We start from the raw sequence: 22,362 nt of genomic DNA on the forward strand, positions 1-22,362 counted from the left end.
TTATAGTTTCAGTTATAGTAGAACATGGAAAATTTATACAGCATTTCCTAGTTGGTATCTCATAAATAGTTTATATATATGAGTGGAGAGATATGTACTAAAATATATTTTTTAACTAAAGCATTTTCTCATTAATATAATTTCAGATATTTTCTTCTTAATCTTTAACTGGAAGCAGTTCCTTACAAGCTTTAACTGTACTTAAGATGGATAAATTCCTTTTGAAATATAAATAAGCACCTTCTAAGTTCATTTTTGGGAGGCAGTTGAGGATTGCGGTTAAAAACATGAGATTTGGAGTGTGAGTGACCTGGGTTCCAGCTCTGGTTCCATTTACTAGCTGTGTGACCTGGGGCAAGTTATTTAACCTCTCTAAGTCTCAGTTTCTTTATCTGTAAAATCCTATCTAATAAAAGACAAAAAGGGTAATTGACCGTACCTTCGCTATGCTTCCCAATGGCTAATCAGGGCGATATGCAAATTAACTGCCAACCAAGATGGTGGCGGGCAGCCACACAACTGAAGTGAGCAAGAGGCTTGCTTGCTCCAGTGATGGAGGAAGCCAAGGTTCCCCGCCTGCTGCGGCCCAGCTCTGAGCTCCGAAAGCAACAAAGTTTCAATTATAGAAGCTAAACAAACCCCAGATACCTGCTTTCAGCTGGCGGTGGCCTCAGAGTTGGAGTGAGCAGGACGGCAACAAAGTTTCAATTATAGAAGGTAAATAAATCCCAGAATAAAAAGAAAAAAAGGAGAGGCTGGGAGCATCAGTCGCCGGCCAGCCTGAAAACTGCCCTCAGCACCTCACCCAGACTGACCAGGCACCCCAGTGGGGACCCTCACCCTGAAGGGGGTGTGACCAGCTGCAAACAGCCATCAGCCCCTCACCCAGGCTGGCCAGGCACCCCCGCGGGACTCCCACCCTGATCCAGGACACCCTTCAGGGCAAACCAGCCGGCCTCCACCCGTGCGCCAGGCCTCTATCCTATATAGTAAAAGGGTAATATGCAAACTGACCCTAACAGCAGAAAGACTGGGAATGACTGGTCACTATGACACACACTGACCACCAGGGGGCAGATGCTCAATGCAAGAGCTGTCCCCTGGTGGTCAGTGCGTTCCCACAGTGGGAGCTCTGCTCAGCCACAAGCCAGGCTGATGGTTGCCAGTACAGCGGTGGTGGTGGGAGCCTCTCCTGCCTCCTCAGCAGCGCTAAGGATGTCTGACTGCAGCTTAGGTCTGCTCCCCGCCGGCAAGTGGACATCCCCCGAGGGCTGCCGGGCTGCAAGAGGGATGTCTGATTGCCAGCTTAGGCCCAATGCCCCAGGGAGCAGGCCTAAGCCAGCCGGTGGTCATCCCTCGAGGGGTCCCAGACTGCGAGAGGGCACAGGCCAGGCCAAGGGACCCTCTACCCCTGAGTGCACAAATTTTTGTGCACCAGGCCTCTAGTAGAGATAATAACGGTCTCTATTTCATAGGGTTGTGAGGATTAAATGAGATAATGTAGACAATGCCTTACACTTAGTATGTGCTCAATAACTTTTAGCTATCATGTTTTTTTATAAGCTTAAATTTTAAGTAACATGTTCTCATGAATATCTGTGGTAATAAAATACTTGTACCCAAGACTCTTCTTTTAACTTGTTTAAAATAAGTGAAATTAAAGGTTCCAACTAAGAAAACAGGTGGGCATAACTTCTCCTTACACATATAAGAGAAATTCCTCAGCAATGTAATATATTACATTTAGAAAAGGCAATTTTAAAATTAAGAAGAAAACATCTACATTTAAAACATATAGACACATAGTTAAAACATCTTGGATTTCATAACACCTTTAGTAAATGATATTTATAGGTTTATTTCATAAAATCTCATCTCCTGTAAAATAGGTAAAGAGTATTATGCTCTTCCTTTTAAAAAATAAAATAAAATAAAATAAAATAAAATAAAATAAAATAAAATAAAATTCTGATATGAGGACATTAAGGGACTTGAAAAAATAATAAAAATGGCACACAAATTAAGGTTCTGTAATTGACGATCACTGCTACACTGTGATATTAAACCTAGAAGCACACTTTTCCCCAAATGAGAGGTTCCAGTTAAGTCTTTATAGATCTCTTACCAGACTCTTATCAGAAAGTCATATGTATCTATGCTACTCAAAGAAGCTATTCCTCAGAGTTATAAATAAAACATCATTTTATTTATACTGGATATCATTTTCAAGGGAAGAGATCACAATGTAATAGGTTCCTGTTAAATCCAGACCTATGAAATTAATTTTATGAATTGAAAAGCAGCTAAAAATTTTTTCTAAAGGTTAAAATAATTTTTAAACTCTAATTTTAACATAAAACTTTTAAAGACTATAAAAGTTTTGCACACCTACAAAAGCCAACTTTTTACCACTTCTTAAATATGTTTTAGGTATAATAAGTTCCATGAAAACACCACCAAAAAGCTGTTGACTTAATTTTTTAAAAAGTCATTGTCTAGAAGTAAATAATAATTTGGAAACTGATTAGTAAAGTAAGTGAAATTATAATTATATCCTTTGTTTTTAACTTTGATTTTTGTCTAAAAACAGTTCATATAGGAACTACCTTGTTATTTTCAATAAAAAAATGTAATTTTAATAGAAAACCTTAAAATAACTAAAAATTAAAATGTATACAACCCTACTTAAACTTAATATTCCTAAGATGTCTTCCATTTGTCTTATCAATATATACAACCTGGAAAAGAATTGTGTGTAAAATTTTCTAGAGCAACCAGATAATATTCCACTGCATCAGGGTCTCTTTAGCTTTCATGATAGTAATTAATTCAATTGAAAAGTTCTTGAGAAAATTAAAAAACCTCATTGTTCTCATATACACCAACCACTCATCCCACCTACCCACCTCCACCCTTGAACAAATACTTGTCATCATTGCTTTCTGATTTAATATTCATAGATTTATAATAATTTCTTATAGTACACATTCTTAACACACAGTTACAAAAAAAGAAAAAATTATCACATACCTGGCCATCTAAGTCGAATGCTAAGCAAGCTATACCATGTGTATGAACATCCTTCAGAACCGATATGGTCTGTACTGTGTATGAATCCCAAACACAGATATAAGGCTCTTTCCCAACTTGTCCGGTTGCTACTAATACTCGTTCAGGATGCAATGCAAGGCTGCAAAACAAACAAGCAGAAGACTTAAAATTGGTTACAGAGATTTCAAAATATTTGGTATCTATAACATATACCAATGTGAAAATTAGACTTTACTTATCCATTTAAAATAATCTGGATTTAAAATAAATAACCTCTATAAAAATCCAGGCTAAGAGTTACTACTTCAATAGTACATGTGATAAAGTTAGTGACAGACCTCCTAATCCCTGTAATATGATACAGTGTGTGTAAACTTCTCCAAAAACAGGATGTTCACAAGGATCAACTGAACCACAGCAACAAATCGGTAGCAACCCTACCACATTCCATTCTCTCAGTTGGTATGCATCTGTTTTTAAGCCCTCTTTCCCATTTTACTCCTTTATTGGATAAAGTTAGACCATATCTTTAGTGTCCAAAAATAGTATTAGTAGCACTCCTATAATAACATTAATATTAAAGTACAAGTCATATTTTATGAAACAAAACGTCACCCATAATTCATAGAAAATAATCTATGAATCTTTAAATACAAGACAAAGACCTAACCGTTGATTTATATACATCAGCAGAAGACAGGGAATGAATATAAATTTCTCCTTGATAAACTTTTCTATAAGTAGATTTAGATGATGAGATTCACCTTTGGGAGGAAAAAAAATGGCATCAGGGTGGAGGATGTAATGAAAGAGGGAAAAGTTAGGAGGGTATTAAAACAGAATCAACTGATTGAATATAGGGAGAAAGGGAAAGGAAACGGTCTATGATGACTCTAGGGCAGCGATTCTCAACGTGTGGGTCGAGACCCCTTTGGCGGTCGAACAACCCTTTCACAGGGGTCGCCTAAGACCATCCTGCATATCAGATATTTACATTACAATTCATAACAGTAGCAACATTACAGTTATGAAGTAGCAACGAAAATAATTTTATGGTTGGGTCACAACATGAGGAACTGTATTTAAAGGGCCAGAAGGTTGAGAACCACTGCTCTAGGGTTTCTGGTTTGAACATCTAGATGGCTTGGGTAGTAGTCAACAAGTCAGAACATACTAAATGAATAGTAAAAGGAAAGTTAAGTGGAATAAAATTTAGTTCAACATATTGAAGTTAACCAACATATCTATGCTAATAAAAGGGTAATATGCTAATTAGACCAGACATCTTCCGGACGTCCTTCCAGACAAAGACACGGTTGTGGGGGCTGAGGCAGAGGCAGTTAGGGGCAATCAGGCAGGCAAGCAGGTGAGTGCTTAGGAACCAGTGGTCCTGGATTGCGAGAGGGATGTCCGACTGCAGTTTAGGTCTGATCCCGGCAATCGGACATCCCCCGAGGGGTCCCGGATTGGAGAGGGTGCAGGCAGGCTGAGGACACCCCCCCCCCACACACGAATTTCGTGCACCAGGCCTCTAGTCATATTAATAAATAACAACAGAACCCACACATAGAAACAGATATAGAAAACACATTTGACAAAAATTTAACCCCTTTTATGATAAAAGTACATAACAACCTAAGAATTTTAGAGAGAGAACTTCCTAAATCTGATTAAACCCACTGCTAATATCTGGCAACTGTCAGATTCTAATGTGCAGCCAAGGTTGAGAACCACTGAGATAGAGGGTGCTTTTCAAACTTCAAACAGCAATATGTTTACAATCAGCTGAGAGTGTTAAAATTCAGCATCTAATTCAGTAGGTTGGGTGGGGTTGGAGATATCCATCCCTAAGATGCTCCCAAGTGATGCTGAAGCTCCTGGTCTGAGGACCATACGTTGAAGCAACAAGGATCTACAACTGCCAGCCATGTGTCATTTTTTTTAAAAATAACCAAGTAAACTAGAAGCTGCTGGGACAAATCTTGAAGGCCAGTGTTGTATTTTGGAAGACAGGGTTCTGCTCCCCTCCCCCATTCACCTGATCACCTGAGCATACAGTCCCCTGGAGAGTCTCGTGATTACAATATGGGATGGGGCAAAAGTCGGTTTATGGCTGTGAGTATGCAAAACACGAAGTTTATTCTTGTATTTTTACTAATTATTGTATTATTTTCCATATGAACAACCGTAAACCTACTTTTGCCCCCACCTTGTAAAAATAAGAACAAGTGACCCTAAAATTCCTGTATTATTTCTGACAGTGAAACTAATTTCTATATAAATCAGTACTGATATAAATACAACTAAAGGATAAATTACTAGAGAAGTATAGATATGTGGTAAAAAGAAGTAAAACAACAAGCAACATGGACAAAAAGGAGAAGTCATGTGGCACCATCATTAGCAATATTAGATGTAGTAAGATGACAGAAAAACCGGTAAGTAAATGATAGACTGGTTGTGGTTCATTCTTTACAAGCCATATAGCATTTACAGTTTCAGAACGTAAAGAAAATAACCGGCTCATTCCGATTAGCCCCAGACTAAGTCAGATTTGACCAATAAGTTTTACCTAAGTTTCAAGCAAATATGGAAACAAAACAGATGATAAAAACAGTAAACTTTTTATTACTAAGGCTAACATTTCAACAACACTGTTTTCCTCTATGCATCACATTTATGAATATTACATTTTTAGCTATGAAATAATTGAAAATTCTTGAAGTACTTTCTATATTTATATTTCAAGCACTGAACTGAAAGAAAATGAAGAAGTCTGAACATCTGCCTGATCTATTTCACAAACAATAATGATCTGTCATTGTTCGATATGAAATTTCCAGAGCCTTTTCACTGATTCTTAATCTATATTCTTAGTACTGTATTAAATTTGTGCCACCAATTTCAAGATGCAATATGAGTCCGCTTTTACGATCCCATTGCAATTTTTTTCAGGAAACCTTTTTAGTGTTACAAATTGTTTTAAGGATAAACCTTTTGCCTATAGAAAAGTAACTCGCCATTTTGCAATATTGTGAGACAATGTATGGGCTGGGCAACTACATCTATTTTCCTACCTACCTATGTGAAAGGAAAGCAAAAGCATTACCTTCCTTAGAGTTTACTAAAACACAATTATAAACATTCAAGCAGTGTGACCTATGACATAACTTCTACTTACTACTGGATGCACAAAAACCTAGTGCCCCATCAAATAAATCGTATCTAGATTTCAAAGACCCTCATACCATCCTGCTTTCAAGTACCAAAGAGTACACACAACAGAGGTAGGTACACTCCGAGAAGACCTCAAAATCCTTCACACCTCCCTCACCCACTGAATTCAGCCTAAGAGACTGAGTACCTGGAGGATGGTTGCTTCAACCAGGTAAAGTTACTACCTAACCGTCTAACCCCTGTTCTGTGGGCGACCTAACACATGGAAAAGAAAGAAACTGTCAAGGATCATGAAAAAGACAGAACTGGCATGAAGTCTACTCTTGGGATTAATCACAACAAACAAACAAATGAACCCAAAACAACCCCCGATTCCCTATTCCACAATCTCAACTTCTGCTCTCGGTATCTTTACTCCATCTTACCCCACTACCTTGTGCTTGTCCCAGACCCCTTTTCCCTACGGATCACGGGTGTACACACAAAATAAAAGAACTTCGTCGTTTATGGAATTTATGTTTCTTGCCTGTAAGACACCAAACCCAGATACTGGATTTGGAATGCCCAATTTAAATCCTGTGGCGTGACCAAATCCAATCACAGAATTTCTATGAAAAACCCAGAAGCGGCACACAAACACATGCTCCAAATAGTTTAAGCAAAGGCGTCCATCACCGACACGGATGCCGTGCTTGAGGCAGTCATCAATTTCTGCAGCTTTTAACTTTATTTGCCACCAAAGTTCCTGCCGAGACACTGACTGAAACCTACATTTCAAAGACACCATCCACTAAAGAAATGTCAACAAACACGGAATACCGCCCAAAGGAGAATTAAAATAAAAATTAAAAAATGTAACGTAAGCCCAAAATACAAAAGTGAACTTATTGAGGGGTGCTTTAAAGAGGAGGAAACAAGGGGACTGGGAAACGGAAGCTTCTTTCCCATGACACCTATACTCCCACACTGCCTTTGGGGGTGCAAGTGCTGATCTCTAAGGAACCGCGGGCGGCGAAACCTGAACTAATGACAGCGGCCGAGAGGTGCGCGCCCGCCCAGAGTCCACCCGGGCGCGGTCCCCGGTTGCGATCAGTCCTCTATCGGGCACGGGACTTCCCCCGGCGCTTGAAGAATCCGTTGAACCAGAAACCTCGGGCGGGAAGTAAAGGAGCAAACTGCTACCTAAATAACCTTTTTGCAGTTTCGCAAACGCGGAGGCAGGAGGGTACCCAGCCAGAGCGCCGAACGCCCGGGGCCCCCCCGGACTGGGTGTCCCCGCCCCGCCCCGAGGGAGACAAGCGCCCGAAGATGCGGAGAGGCGTTTGCAGGGGGAGGACCGGTGGCCTCGGACGAGGCGCCCGCGGCTGTCTGTCTCCGCGGCGCCGCTCCCGGCGGCACCGGGTCACCGCGCCCGGGAGGGCTCCCGGCGGCCGCCCCCTCCCGCCCCCGCGCCCGCGCCCGCGCCCGCCCCGCGGCACCTGATGATGTCGTCGCTGTGGCCGCGGTAGAACTTCTGCCGGTGCTCCCGCGGGCTGTACACCACGCCGACGCCCGCCACGAAGTACACGATCTCCTTGGCCGCCGTGTAGTAGAGGTTGTTGCGGCACTGGTGGCCCCGGTAGCCGTACACCCACTCGAGCCGCAGGTGGCAGCTCGGGGCGCTCCGGGCCGCCATGTCGGGGCGCCCCCTCCGCCGCTCCAGCTCGGGCCCGCGGCGGCGGCGGGGGGCGGCCGGGCGAAGGGAGCCCCCCGGCTGGCGGCCGGGACTCGCCGCCGGCCGCGTCCTCTAAGCGGCGCCCGGCAGGTGCATGTCGCTTCTCCGGGCCGCCGCTGCCGCCTCAGCCCACGGGCGGGAGGACCGCCCCGGCCTCGCGGAACATGCCGGGGGCCGTCCCGGGGGTGCCGCGCGCCCTTCCCCGCCTCGGCTCGCCGGTCTCAGCCCGCAGCGCCCCGGGGGAGACGCAGCCGAGCGAGGGCCGCCTCCCGCCTCCACGCCCCGGCCGCCGCCCGCGCTCCCGGCGCCCGGCCCGAGCCACCTGCGGCGTCCGCGCCCCGCCGCCGCCTCGTCCCGCTGCCCCGCGGGCCCGCGCCGCGCGCCCCCGAGCCCAGCACCCGGCCTCGCGCGGCCCCGCCCCGCCCCGCCCCCGCCGCCGCCGCGCGCTCGCCCCGCCCCGCCCGCCCCGCCCCGCCCAGCGCGGAGCCTCGGGAGCGCGGCGGGGTCGGGGGGCGCCGCTCCTGCGCCGTCGCGCTCACCCGCGTCCGGACCCGCTCCCCGGCGGCGTGGCGAGCGACCCCGATGCCCAGACCGCGTCCCGCCCGCCCGCGCGCGGGGAGCTGAGCCCTCGCGGGGACCCCCAGGTCGCGGGGACCCTCGGCGACTCCGTCCCTGCCGCTGGGTGTCCTCGCCCGGGAAGCGCCTGCCTGGGTTGCAAGGCCCGGGGTCCAGGCCGGGGCTGCATTTGCGCCGGGAGGAGCAGCACCGGGATGCTAAGCTCTTTTACTTCTTCTAATTCTGAGTGTGTGTGTGTGTGAGTGTGTGAGTGTGTGTGTGAGTGTGTGTGTGTATGAGTGTGTGTGTGTGAGTGTGTGTGTGTGTGTATGAGTGTGTGTGTGTGAGTGTGTGTGTGTGTGTATGAGTGTGTGTGTGTGAGTGTGTGTGTGTGTGTATGAGTGTGTTTGTGTGTGTATGAGTGTGTGTGTGTGAGTGTGAGTGTGTGAGTGTGTGTGTGAGTGTGTGTGTGTATGAGTGTGTGTGTGTGTGTATGAGTGTGTGTGTGTGAGTGTGTGTGAGAGTGTGTGTGAGTGTGTGTGAGAGTGTGTGTGTGTATGAGTGTGTGTGTGTGAGTGTGTGTGAGAGTGTGTGTGTGTATGAGTGTGTGTGTGTGTGTGTATGAGTGTGTGTGTGTGAGTGTGTGTGAGAGTGTGTGTGAGTGTGAGTGTGTGTGAGAGTGTGTGTGTGTATGAGTGTGTGTGTGTGTGTGTGTGTGAGTGTGTGTGAGAGTGTGTGTGTGTATGAGTGTGTGTGTGTGAGTGTGTGTGAGAGTGTGTGTGAGAGTGTGTGTGTCTGTGAGTGTGTCTGTGAGTGTGTGTGAGTGTGAGTGTGTGTGTGTGAGTGTGTGTGTGTGTGTTTCTTGCTGTTTCACGCTGCTCACTACACCAGACCCTGTGTGAGGATAAAACCCGACCCCCTAACTGTGCATTTTCTCATTTGTGTGGGTGACCTCAAAGCTGAAGGAATTTAGGTCGTAAAATAACACGCCAGATCCGACTTGTTAATACATAGCAACGGTACCTGAATTTTTAAATATTTCTGTTTTGAACAGCGGTACGTTCTTGATACTTCTTGCATTTTAGTCATGGCTTGGATATGGTGACCCTGGAGAGCGCTCCACTAACGAAAGTCCTGGCAGCAGTGGGTTCCTGGCTAGGCTATGCCAGTTCTTCTGGTACTCAGTTTTCTAAGTGACCCCTTTCTCATGGGAATATGGCCAAGGTTAACCAACACCTGCAAAAAATAAAATATTTGAAATCCATCCTTTAAGAGGTTTTAAGTGCAGAATGAGAGCCATGAGTTTTACAACAGGAAATATTAATAAAATACAAATATGAATCCTCCCGTGTCTAAAAATACTGTTTTGGCGCTGACCAGTTTGGCTCAGTGGATAGAGCGTCGGCCTGCAGACTCAAGGGTCCCGGGTTCGATTCCGGTCAGGGGCATGTGCCTTGGTTGTGGGCACATCCCCAGTGGGGGGTGTGCAGAGGGCAGCTGATGGATGTTTCTCTCTCATCGATGTTTCTGGCTCTCTATCTCTCTCCCTTCCTCTCTGTAAAAAATAAAAAATAAAAAATAAAAATCAATAAAATATATTTTAAAAAAATAAAAATAAAAATCACTGTTTTGGTTTCCCTGGGAAATACTAAAACTTGGAAATCTGACAAAAGCTAGAATAAACAATCCTTTCAAGAAAGTGGCTGCTTATGCTCTGTCGATTGGTTGGAGCAGCATCAAAAGGTTGCAGTTCAATTCTCAGTCAGGTTCCAGGTTCCATCTCCATTGGAGGCAACCAATGGATACATATTTAAGTTCTCTCTCTCTCTCTCTCTCTCTCTCTCTCTCTCTCTCTCTCTCTCTCTCTCTCTCTCTCTCTCATCAATAGAAATGCCCTCGGGTGAGAATTTTTTGAGAAGTGACTGCTCAAAGGTGATGATTCCTATATGGTACCCATACCTTGGAATGGATGTTACACAGCCTCTACTTCCCCAAAGAAGCAAATTACCCATTGCAGGGGAGAAGGGCCATCTCAGAGGAAGGAATCTACATAAATGTCATGCAAAGCAAACTTCAAGAAATGAGCCGATTTGGTGAACTCTGCTAGGAAGGCTGGAAATAGAAATCCAATGCTCTGTAGTTCACCGTTAGCATCTAACAGGGTGGTGAGGAGGTACAATGCAGGAAAAAGTGATTGTAAGAACTTCATAAAATTCCCAAGCTTTCAGACACCCTCAAGTTTATTATATTTTTGCAATTCCCAGAGTGATTAGCTATAAAACTCTTGTAATGAAGAGGGCTCTTGTCCTAATTTTCAGGAACAGCCAAGAATTAGAGGAGTGAGCAAGATTGGGGGAAACGTGCCCACTCTGCAGCTTGTCTTTGGTCAGGGGTAACAAGAATCTCAGCAGAAAGGAGTGAGGAATGTAGATTGGGTTTCTGGCACCTGCTGGAAAGAAAACAAACTCAGGCCCAAGAAGTGGCTCTGAAGCCATAAGACCAGGGTGCACCTAGATTTTTTGTTTGTTTGTTTTTTAATAATGTTTGCTAACTCACTAGTGAGTTCCTTGAAAGTCCCTGGTGAGAAAAAGAAAAAGTGGTTGATTATTTAAACTTAAGCAGTGAACTTAGAAAAAGATGGAGTATTTTGTTGCTATACATTTGTGGTACATTAATTTCTGGTTACATGTAATTTTTATGAGATGTAGGATGGTGAAGAATAAATACTTTCCCCTGTGTTTTAGATTTTTCAGGACAATGTATTCTGGATCCCATGATACATATTTAAGTACTCATATTAATAAAAAATTTAAATATTTTCTTTTTCCATTATCCTATTTTCCATTACGATTTTTAATGACCCAAGGGTGGAATGTGAAGCAAAAATATTCTTAATTAAACCATCTTCAACTGACAACTCAGGACCAAAAGAGACAGCTGAGGCACAAAAGTGACTAAAAAATGACACATTTCATTAATATTAGAGGGGGGAAACCTGATTAGTCCTTATGACCACAACTTTATATAATCTGTTACTAATGTCACATCAGAATGCTTAATCAAGCTTTTATTGCTAAATGAGATTCCACTATCTGTGCCCTTTGAAAGTAATGAAAATCAGGATGCAGGAGAAAGACCCCCCCAAATTCCACATACCAATGAGTGGCATTGTTAGGCATTTTAAATATATTACAATGCCCTTTGGAAATCTATTTCATGAAACTTGAGTTCCTAGTATGGAGTTTTCTATTCCAGAATATTTCTGAAATTAATGCAAATAAATTATTTGCTGGCTACCAATTTTAGCTATCCTCATGTCTACAAAAGAAATATAAAGCAAAGTACATAAAACCTAAAAGCCAAAATTCACACTATTAATTCTAGCTAGCTAATTTAACCAACTTAGGAATTGTAATGATATTTTAATAAGCTATCTATAAAAACATTTTTGTGATCATATCTTTAATTAGCCTGTTTTTGTGTCTGGAGCCTAACACAGTGCCGTCTGACACTACAATAGATGCCCCATGCACCTTTGTCAGCCACTAAATAGAAATGAGAATACTTGTGTAGTCATGATAGGACTCCTGTTAGTTTTATCTTGAATAGCTGAAACTTTTGAAAACTTGAACCTTTTCCGATCTCCAATACTGTATTAGCCAGGACTTCTTTGGTTGTATGTGACAGAGACTCACTCAAAATGGCTTGAGATCAAAAGGGAATTTTAATACCTCATAGGACTGCAAAGTCCTAGATCTGGCATCAATGCACTTGGATACTAGGGCTCAAGTGAGGCCATCAGAACCAGGTCATCAGGATTAACTCACTTCTACTTCCCTTTGGCTTGATTGCATTGCCAGACAAGCAAAATAAAGGCCAGTAGCTCCAGGTTTACTTCCTATCCTCTTTGCAATTCCTGTGGAAAGAGCATTCTTCTCAGCAGTTCTCTTGGGAACTCCTAGACTTCAGCCCCATTGGCTCTGATTGGTTGACTTGAATTACGTGCCTATCCTTGGATCCACAGAGTAGCACCAGGGGCAGTAAAACCACAGGGAGGGGGAGTGAGAGATGGGTGAACCTCCCAAGGAAAATTGAAGTGGGAATAGAAGAATAAGAAGGAATGGATGCCAGCAGTGACTACCTATGATTGACTTTGATGCTTTATCATCTTCCAATCTCAACTTATATAACGAAATACACATGAAATCTAAATTTAAAAAACAGGTGTCTGCTAAATAAATGCAGCTTTAGGACAAGACTTCTAACCAGATTGCTACCCAAAGACCCTCCTCTGAAAAAAAATTCTAAAGCTAGCCCCAGATGCCAGGCAGGCCAAACAAAGAAATCACAAGCCAAGTTATGGATCTTAGTCTGTCTATTAACTAACTAACTAACTAACTAACTAACTTTCCCTAGTTAGGCAGGTTGGAAAGCTAGGCAGTTGTCTTTGGTTCCTTACTGTTTCGCACCTCCCAATAGCCAGTTACCAACTCCTTTGACTCTATTTTAGAAATATCCCTAAATGTCACCTGCATCTCTACATCCAGACTCTCCCAATCCCAATTGCCATAGTTCAATTCAAGTTCTCATCTTTTCCATAGATTTTGCAATCTGAGTTATCTGTAAAATCATGTCTGATCATATCATCCCCTTTCCAAGAAACTTTTCTAGAAACAACTTAGCAATAGGCATCTTGAGCCTTGAGCTGTCATCCTCTGACTCACTAATTTATCATCTAGTTACCTGCTAATAAAATAATTAAAACTGCAGATCAAGATTTATGTGCCAAAATATTTATCATGGCACAAGCTACCATTTATCAAGCTATCCAACCATATGGAAACTTTAAATTGACTCAGAGCATATGAAAAATATTATAAAATCATTGAAAATTAGGTTTTCAAATAAAATGTTGGCTCATTGGAAATTTTCCATAACAGAATATAAAACATTTTTTAAAAATCAGGATAAAAAATGGATGTACAAAATGAGCCTAATTATGGAACATATTAAAGACTGGAACAACGATGCCAATGTTAGCAGTTTTGCAATATGATGGGTAATTTTACACACTTCTTGGTATGTTTTCTAAGTTCTTTAAAAATATACACATAATGAGATACATTTTTTTCTCAGAATTCCTCATGGGAAGGGAACTACATTTGTTTGGGGGGAAGGGGTTGCCCAAATGGGTGCTTGGTATATAGAAAATAAGATCCCAGAGGAGCCAAATGTGGACAGAACTGTTCTGCATGAAGACTGAGAAAGAATTTGTTGCACCAGGAAGATGAGGGAGGAAGCAAGTCAGAAATACGGCCAAGCTGCAGTTTTGCCATGCAACTCTCTTCAAAACCTCTCAAATCTTAAAGTTTCTAAACTCATGAAATGTTAGGTTACTTTTTTTTTCGTGGAAACTAGAGAAACCGGGCTTCTCATCTAGATTGAGGTAGGAGACGGCAAAGACCAATTGTGGCCTAGAGCAGCTCCAGGAAGGAGGAAGGAGAAAGGAGGGGGATTTACTGATGCAGCTCCCTCCTGTTTCCTCATTCCCATTGGTCAACACTGGCAGTGAATGCCCACATTTCCAGGTTGCATCATCTAGCTTCTGTGATCTTTGGGACACTGGCTCCCTGAGCCCCAATTCCCACAGGATAATGCAAAGAGGGCCAGAGAGTAACTGTATACACAATGAGCTGCATTACAGGAGAGGAATCTCCACCACGGTCAGGGCACCCAAATCTTTTGTAAAGGGCGGGAAGCCTGACCTGAGGGTCCTGAAGGGAGACATCTTCTTGATTATACTGGACCACGAGCAAACCTCCCCTTTATCCAGAAGAAGATGCTGCCTTTATCCTCCGAGGCTGTTCGCTACACAAACATCCGAGAAAAGATAGGAACAGAGGCAGTCAGTGCCTCTGCAAAGAAGATGTGCAGCAGCAGGGGAGACCTGTGGAACGTCTCTCCCAACAGAGATCCAACCTGCAGCGCTTCCCGTGCTTTTTCCCTGAGTAGACAGGCTACCAAATTGTGATCCACATGTAACATTCATGTCTGCAGCAACTGAGAATATTGAGTTAAGCAGGTAATGCAACATAATATTGTCAAAGGCTAAGCTGGAAAGGACATATTTTATTCAGTCATACTGTGTTGCAATAGGGAAGAGGGTCCAGAGTAAGCTGAACTCAACTTCCCTGAAACAAAGGGTTGGAGACCTTTTCCAGGCTGGGTGTCGGAAGGGAAAGGCACTGTTGGTGTTCAGGGGCATCAGCCCCTGTGACCAGGACACCCAGGTTTGTTCATTGGAACTTATCGGGGAAGAAATAAACTTCTATCTTTACCACAGGAGGCAGTGGTGCAAGTTGAAGCAAAGCAGCCACTGAAGTTAGACCCTTGTCCTCCACTTAGCAATTATCATATTGAATTTTGGGAAATTACTTATGCAGATACAGAGAGTGAGAGAGTGTTTCAAAGAGACAGCTCTCAAGTCCTTGAAGAAACAGTTAGGGGCAGTAGATTTACATCTCAAAGGGCAGAAAAAAGGATTTATCATTAACTGCAAGCTTTCCGACATATCTGCTTTAAGAGGGAGTTCAGGCGCCTAACACCTGGTTTTGGCTGGAACAAATAAATTGTCCTGGCCTTGTTGAGCTGATTCCCAGGCAGGCATTTTAAGGGGGACTGGGGTCAGTCTAGGGACATAGCCTGAAGCTGCTAGAACCATGCTAGTTTGGTCTCTTAGTGCAGTGGTTTGGATGGAGTTGCTATAGACCAAGAGTTCTGCCGTTCTCAGTGTAGCAGTGGTATGACTAGTTATAAGCAAGAAGTAAAAAGCATACCTTGACATCAATCTAATAAAAGAAGACATGAGAAATTTTTGCTCAATAAGCTTTTAACAGAACACCTTCAGGACCAGAAACAACTGTGCTCAAACAGGGAAGTAGCTGTGGATGCTGGCACAGATACTGAAAGACATTGTTATTAACTGTAGTAGCGATTATCCTGTTACTGCTGGCTTGTTCCAAGTTCTCAGGTTTCTAATGCCTTCCAGCCTATCACTAAAAATTCTACTATTCGAAAGCATGCCACAGAAAGAAAAATAATTCCTAAACACAATCCTAATCATTCCTAAACATAAATTCAGCACCCATGTGTGAATCATTGATTGGGCTTGGTACTATGGAGGCGTAATCAGGGAAAATGAACTCTCAGTCTGTGCTTTAAAGAATGTACGTTGGAAAAAGGAAAACAAGAAAAAGATGTATTTTTAAAAACAAATGAAAAAATAAACAAGGGAGTAAAATATAAATGAATATATATATATACTAAATACAGTACGTAAAAAATGATAGATTATAGAGTAAACATGATCTTATCAAAAGAGACTTTATTGAATTCTACTGGTCACTAACACCTATTGCATTAAAAAATGGATGTAGAGCCCTAACCGGTTTGGCTCAGTGGATAGAGCGTCGGCCTGCGGACTCAAGGGTCCCAGGTTCGATTCCGGTCAAGGGCATGTACCTTGGTTGCGGGCACATCCCCGGTGGGAAATGTGCAGGAGGCAGCTGATCGATGTAGAAAAGATGAGAAACAAAAGTAGATTTGTCATAGTTGTGCAAAAAATTAAACTTAGGTGAAAAGTATTTATGAAAAGATTAGTTTTAAGCTGATTTTGATGGAGGAGGACATTTCCTAGAGAAGCAAATATAGTCTAGTTGAATATAGTACAGTTCTCAAAAAAGGAGATATGATAATTGGAGATAAAAGAAGATAAAGCTAAGACATAAAGGACAGGACTGTAGTAAAATGTCATGTATATTTTAAAGTCACAGACTTTACTGGGAAAGCATTTTAGCCAACAAATGAAATACTATCTCTAAGCAATATCTTTACATTTGTAATGTGAGAGTAGTATTCTTTCAGATATAGAAAGGCAATTGTATACTTTCCACCACAAGCTAAAGTATCAATTTCTTTTAGACTGGATCTCACCTTGGATAAAATGGTTATTTTATTTTGATATGAAGTTTTTCTTTTCTTCCAACTTCTTATTTTAACTTTGAAATAATTTTGGCTGGACAGAAATGATAAAAATAATTCTTGTATATTTTAATTTTTATCCACACATCCTTGATTCCCTGAATATTAACATTTATAACATTTCCTTTTATAATTCTCTCTCTCCTTATGTGTGTATGTAAATATATGTGTATGTATATATTCACATGCACACACACATATACATATATACATGTATATGTGTTAATGCTTTAAGAGTACGTTGTAGACATGATTCTTCCCTTTTTCATGTGTATTTTCTGTTTATTATTACATTCTTTTACATAATTACAGAATAATTATCAAAATCATAAAATTACCATCGATACAATACCATTATTTAACCTACAGATCTTATTAAAATCTTGCCTTTTTCTAGTTAATATCCTTTATAAGAAAAACTAGTAGCTCTGCGCACAAATCTGTGCGCCAGTAGCTTGCTGCTGCCCTCCTGCAGCTCCCCCTTCCTCCCCTCATAGCTTGCTGCTGCCCTCCTGCAGCTCCCCCTTCCTCCCCTCATAGCTTGCTGCTGCCCTCCTGCAGCTCCCCCTTCCTCCCCTCATAGCTTGCTGCTGCCCTCCTGTAGCTCCCCCTTCCTCCCCTCATAGCTTGCTGCCCTGCCCTCCTGTAGCTCCCCCTTCCTCCCCTCATAGCTGGCTGCTGCCCTCCTGTAGCTCCCCCTTCCTCCCCTCATAGCTTGCTGCTGCCCTCCTGTAGCTCCCCCTTCCTCCCCTCATAGCTTGCTGCCCTGCCCGCTCCTGCAGTTCTCTGCCGCCCGCTAATAGCTCGCCGCCCCACCCTCCTGCTGACCCGGTTGTGACGGGGTAGGTTGTTATGCTTTTCAGCGTAACGATCCTTTGCATATTACATCTTTATTATGTAGGATTTTTAAATCTGATCCAGAATTCTAGTCACATGTTGCATTTAGTTTCCATGTCTCTTTTAACCTGGAAAAGTTTCTGAATTGTTTTTATATAATATCAACTTGGTATTTTGAAGAATGCAGATCATTTATTTTGTAGAATATTCCTTATTTTAATTAAATTAAAATAATTCCCAGTTTGATAGACATTAAAGGAACCTCAGTTGAGTTCCAATGAACTGGCAGATCAAAAAGGAGACCAGCATCACAAAAGGTATTATGTAATACTTGTTACTATGTTATTGTCGTTATCAAATGTGAATTTTTTTTCAAATGATGTCACACACAAGGACTGGTAATATTCCTGCATGAAAATCTGTACCATAGAATGGAAGTCTGGATTAGTTACATATAATCATGGTTTGTCCCTTGTGGAATAAAGATAACAAATAAAAAATGCAATGCGCTAAGTTTAGATTTCAGAAAAAGTGTCAGAAATCACTTTTTAGAAAATATTCTACTGTAGTAGGAAGAGAACATGAGATGGCTTTTTTCAGCCACATAATCATAAATTATGTGGCTGAACACAATTTACCTTCAGGAAAAGCTTAGGAAGTATACTACTGAATATTGACATAATCTGGTACAATTTTAAATAATCATTACTTTTTCTAATAATTATTGCTTCATTTCTTGTGAAATACTGTTTGGACTAATTATAAAAGATGTTGAAACAACATAATCCTAGAGTGACTTAATGCATGTAACAGACAATAAAACCACATTATTAACACTAGGAAAGTTAGCTGTCATCCTTTTGTGGTTGTGGCTTAACATACAGTGACAGGAAAATATGTAGTCACTTTGAACCTTTTCCTAGAAAGCAAGCAACTCATTGACTGTACACTTAATTCCATTCTTAAAAGCGTGAACTCATACTTCTAATCTTATTTTTGCTTCCTAAATATGGGCTCATCTACTTTTCTTCCACAATTTGTGCCATGTATTATGACGAACTACTCATTCATTCAACAAATATGTATTGCTTGTTTGCTGTGTATCGGTCTCTGTTCTAAGTCCTTGGGGACATGACAGTGAATAAAAGAGACAAACATTCCTGACTTCATGGAGCTTACATTCTAGTGGGAAACACAAATGAGAATGATGTAAATATTTATCTTTGTAAAGAAAATGAAGAGGCCAGGCCAGCGTGCCTCAGTGGTTGAGCATCGAACTATGAACCAGGAGGTCACGGTTCTATTCCTGGTCAGAGCACATGCCGGGGTGGTTCACTCCATCCCCAGTGGGGGGTGTGCAGGAAGCAGCCAATCAATGATTCTCTCTCATCATTGATGTTTTTATCTCTCCCTCCCTCTCCCTTCCTCTATGAAATAAATAAAAATATGTTGTTATTTTTTTTAAGGAGATAAGAAATATAGGTTGAAGTTGCTATTTTATGTGACATTCTCAGCCAGTCTGGCTTCGTGAGTGTGTGACATGTGGTCTCACAGGGCACCATGCTTGGAAGAGTCCCATGATTGGCTTAAGGCTCTCCTGTTGATGTCTTGAAATTATTAATAACTAGGGGCCCTGAATTTTCATTTTGCTCTGAGCCCAATAAATTATGTAGCTAGTCCTGGTGGTGAGGGATGAGCACTCTATAAGGTAAACATTTGATGTGGGACATGAGGGAAACGAGGAATCAATTTACATGGACGCCTGGGGAAAGAGCATTCTTGGTAAAGGAAAGAATAAGTGCGAATAACTTGAGATAGACTATGTTTGATCTGCTCAAGAAACAGAAGCCTTTGTCACTTGGGTAAACTGAGCCAATGTATAGTGACATTAGACCAGGCCAGAGAGATGGAGTGGATGAGGGAGGGGGTAGATCATGTAGGGCCTTATGTGGTGGCGTAAGAACTTTGGCTTTTAAGATCACAAGTATATTTGGCTGGAATAAGTAAACATTTAGAGAGAAGTAATTTATGTTGGGCTAAATAATTGATAGGTAGATAAGGACAAAGGAGGACATCCTGGGAATTAAAAAGAATAGGGGTTCACATGAGGGTGGAGGTTGGGAGACTGACACTGAATTTTTATATATTTTTTTTATTGATTTCAGAGAGGACGGGAGAGGGAGAGAGAGACAGAAACATCAATGATGAGAATCACTGATAGGCTGCCTTCTGCACACCCCCTACTGGGGATCAACCCCGCAACCCGGACACGTGCCCTTGACTGGAATTGAACCCAGGACCCTTCAGTCCACAGGCCGACGCTCTATCCACTAAACCAAACCAGCTAGGGCATGATCTTTTTTTAAGTTAACATTATAAAAACAATACATAAATACTTCTTATAAAAATTAAAGAAATGTTAGAAGTGTGTTTCTTTTCTAAAGGATAAAATTCCAAAAGTGACATCACTGAGTCAAAGGGGTTTTGTATTTTAAACTTAAGGTTACTTTCCAAAAACGTTGTCAGAATTCCCAATAAACCTGCAGTGGATGAGAGGGCTGGTTTCTCCAGCACCGTTTTCATCTTTCTGATTTTTTTCTAATCTGCCAAGTGAAAAAAAGCTATTACTTTAATTATTTCTTTGATTAATAGGGAGACAGAGTAACTTCTTATATGTTTACCTTTTGTCTATCATGTACTTTACAATATTTAGGTTATTCTTTGTTTATTTATTTACTTTATTCCTAGTTTATTTTGTTTTATAGGAGTTTAAAATTTGTTATGTAGTCAAATAAGTCAGTCTTTTCAATGATGATTTTGGGGTTTTTGTAACTGTTTGGCAAAGATCAGTCCAAGATAAACAAACAAACACAAACAAAAAACAGCAACTTTAGGCGTCTTAACTTTTGTTCTTTTACTGTTGCCATTTGTTCCAGGAGATCTTTATTTTTGTATACTGGTGAGGTTGACTCAATATTTTTTTCTCCAACAGAAAGCTAGCTGTCCCCTTCAATCTGTTGAAAAGGCTATCTTTTCCTCACTGTTTAGAAATACCATGTTCATCATATGCTAATTTATCACATATCCGCAGCCATTTTTGGCTTCTCTACTCTATTCCATTTATTCAGCAAACATTTTTTGAGCACATCTTATGTGCCTAGAATAGGCATCTGGGATGCAGCAAAGTGTCTACTTTTGGTGCTTGCATTCTGGGGAAGAGGAGTTAGTGGTAGAGAGAGAAGGTAATCTTATGGTCCACACTATGTCATGTTGTGGTAAGCACTCTGAAGAAAAATGTGGTAGGGGAGTGAGATGGGGGTGTGTGTACGAGGTCCTCTTTGGTGAAGTGGCGTTTCAGTAGGGACCTTTATGAAATGAGAGAAGACACAGGGAGAAGCAGGTGGCTGTCTAAGGGAAGAGTGTGGCTGTCAGCAAACAGCAAGCGCAAGATTGCCCTGCTAACCCAGTCAAGAACCAGCAAGGAGGCCAGTGTCCCCCAAGTGAAACAACCAAGTTAGACTGGGGAATGAGATATGGTCAAAAAGGTAGCCAGGAGCTAGAATCTGTGGGACATTTAGGACTTAGTAAGGAGTTTAGATGGTGGTGTTAGAATATTCCAGAACTTATTTTTTTTTTTTTTAAAGAGCAGTACCCTAGCCAAATCAAAGATACTTTCTTGCCCGACCATGGTGGCTCAGTGGTTGAGCATTGACCTATGAACCAGGAGGTCAAGGTTTGATTCCTGGTCAGGGCACATGCCCAGGTTGTAGGCTCGATCCCTGATTGTGCAGGAGGCAGCCGATCAATGATTCTTATGATTGATGTTTCCATCTCTCTCTCCCTCTCCCTCTCCCTTCCTTTCTGAAATCAATAAAAATATATATATTTTTAAAAAAGATACTTTCTTACTCATTGCCTTCTTCTCATACATGTATATGTGTCCTTGTGGCAGATCAGAGTAGAAGACAGGAATGTATGAATATAGTGTATATTGCATTATAAAAATCAGTACTCTTATTTTGCATTTTAAATATGTGTACCCAGATTCCTTATGCCATTTGATTTTGGTTTGATCAACATGTCATTGTTTTAGCTTAAAAAAGACTCTAGGTCTATTTTTAAAAAAATGATTTTAAAAGAATCTGCGTGACTCCTTCCCAATGAATAGAAAATAAGGCACTCTTTCATATCACTTTCAATTGCATGCGGATAAGATGCAGCCAGAAGTGGTTGTCACATAAATAAAATGTATACCAACAGAGTTCTAAGCTCACTTCAATTGTTGAAAATTAATTCATTTTCAGTCTTCAGAATCTGATTTTCAGAGTACAAGAAGCTTGATGGGAAAAGCAGCTGAATGTAATCAACCTCTCTTTCTGGGCTTCGTTTCAAACTGTGCAGGCTGTCCTGTATAATATGCATCAGAGGGACTTGATAAATATTTCTAAGGACATTCAAGATGGCTCACCTTAGTGGGTGTGTAATTGCCTGTGAAATTCAGACTGAAACAAGCAAAGTTAGAACAAAAGGGAATGTTTAAGAACTGTATTTCTACTTTCTTAAGACCTTTGCCAAAGTAGCAGGTGGCAACTTCATTGGAGAGCCACAGGAGGGAAAGGGGTCCTGGCAGATGGCCAGTGATTTGAGGTGGGTGTAATGCAGCCCACGTACATAAATTGAGGAGCATTTCATTTATTTTCAGGGATGTCACTAGTTTTATAGTGTTTTTGCTTTGGAGTTTTGCTTTGGAGTAGCAGACTATTAATGGAATATTTCCCACCAGGTTAGGAAAAATTATTGTTCAAGTATTTGAAGCCAATAATAGTGGATTGTGACTAACTTTGTAGCATACAATAGTTTTTCTGTGAATAAGGGCTCACATGAATTTGAAGACCTGAAAAAAAGTGAATATTTGTAAATAGAGTTACAGTAATTAAAATGTGTTATGCCTTCATAAATATGGACCTTCACAGCAGTGGCCCTGAATA

The 22,362-nt window shown here is 41.7% G+C and overlaps 1 protein-coding gene across 13 annotated transcripts in view; it reads right to left on the reverse strand.

The window, feature by feature from the left end:
* The window catches only part of EML5 (EMAP like 5), a 111,060-nt gene extending 103,157 nt beyond the window's left edge, over nt 1-7,903 (reverse strand). For all 13 annotated transcript variants that reach the window (XR_004968428.1, XM_036314886.1, XM_036314874.1 and 10 more), the window contains exons 1-2: nt 7,707-7,903; nt 3,031-3,190 (exon numbers count right to left, since the gene is read on the reverse strand). Coding sequence is in view for 12 of the 13 variants with exons in the window: in XM_036314886.1 (XP_036170779.1) it covers nt 3,031-3,190; nt 7,707-7,903 (357 nt within the window). In the remaining variant the exon portion in view is untranslated. The remainder of the gene's footprint in view (nt 1-3,030; nt 3,191-7,706) is intronic.
* Nucleotides 7,904-22,362: the final 14,459 nt, after the last annotated feature.

Source organism: Myotis myotis, unplaced genomic scaffold (assembly GCF_014108235.1).
Source record: "Myotis myotis isolate mMyoMyo1 unplaced genomic scaffold, mMyoMyo1.p scaffold_m19_p_1, whole genome shotgun sequence".
Classification (NCBI taxonomy): Eukaryota; Metazoa; Chordata; class Mammalia; order Chiroptera; family Vespertilionidae; genus Myotis; species Myotis myotis.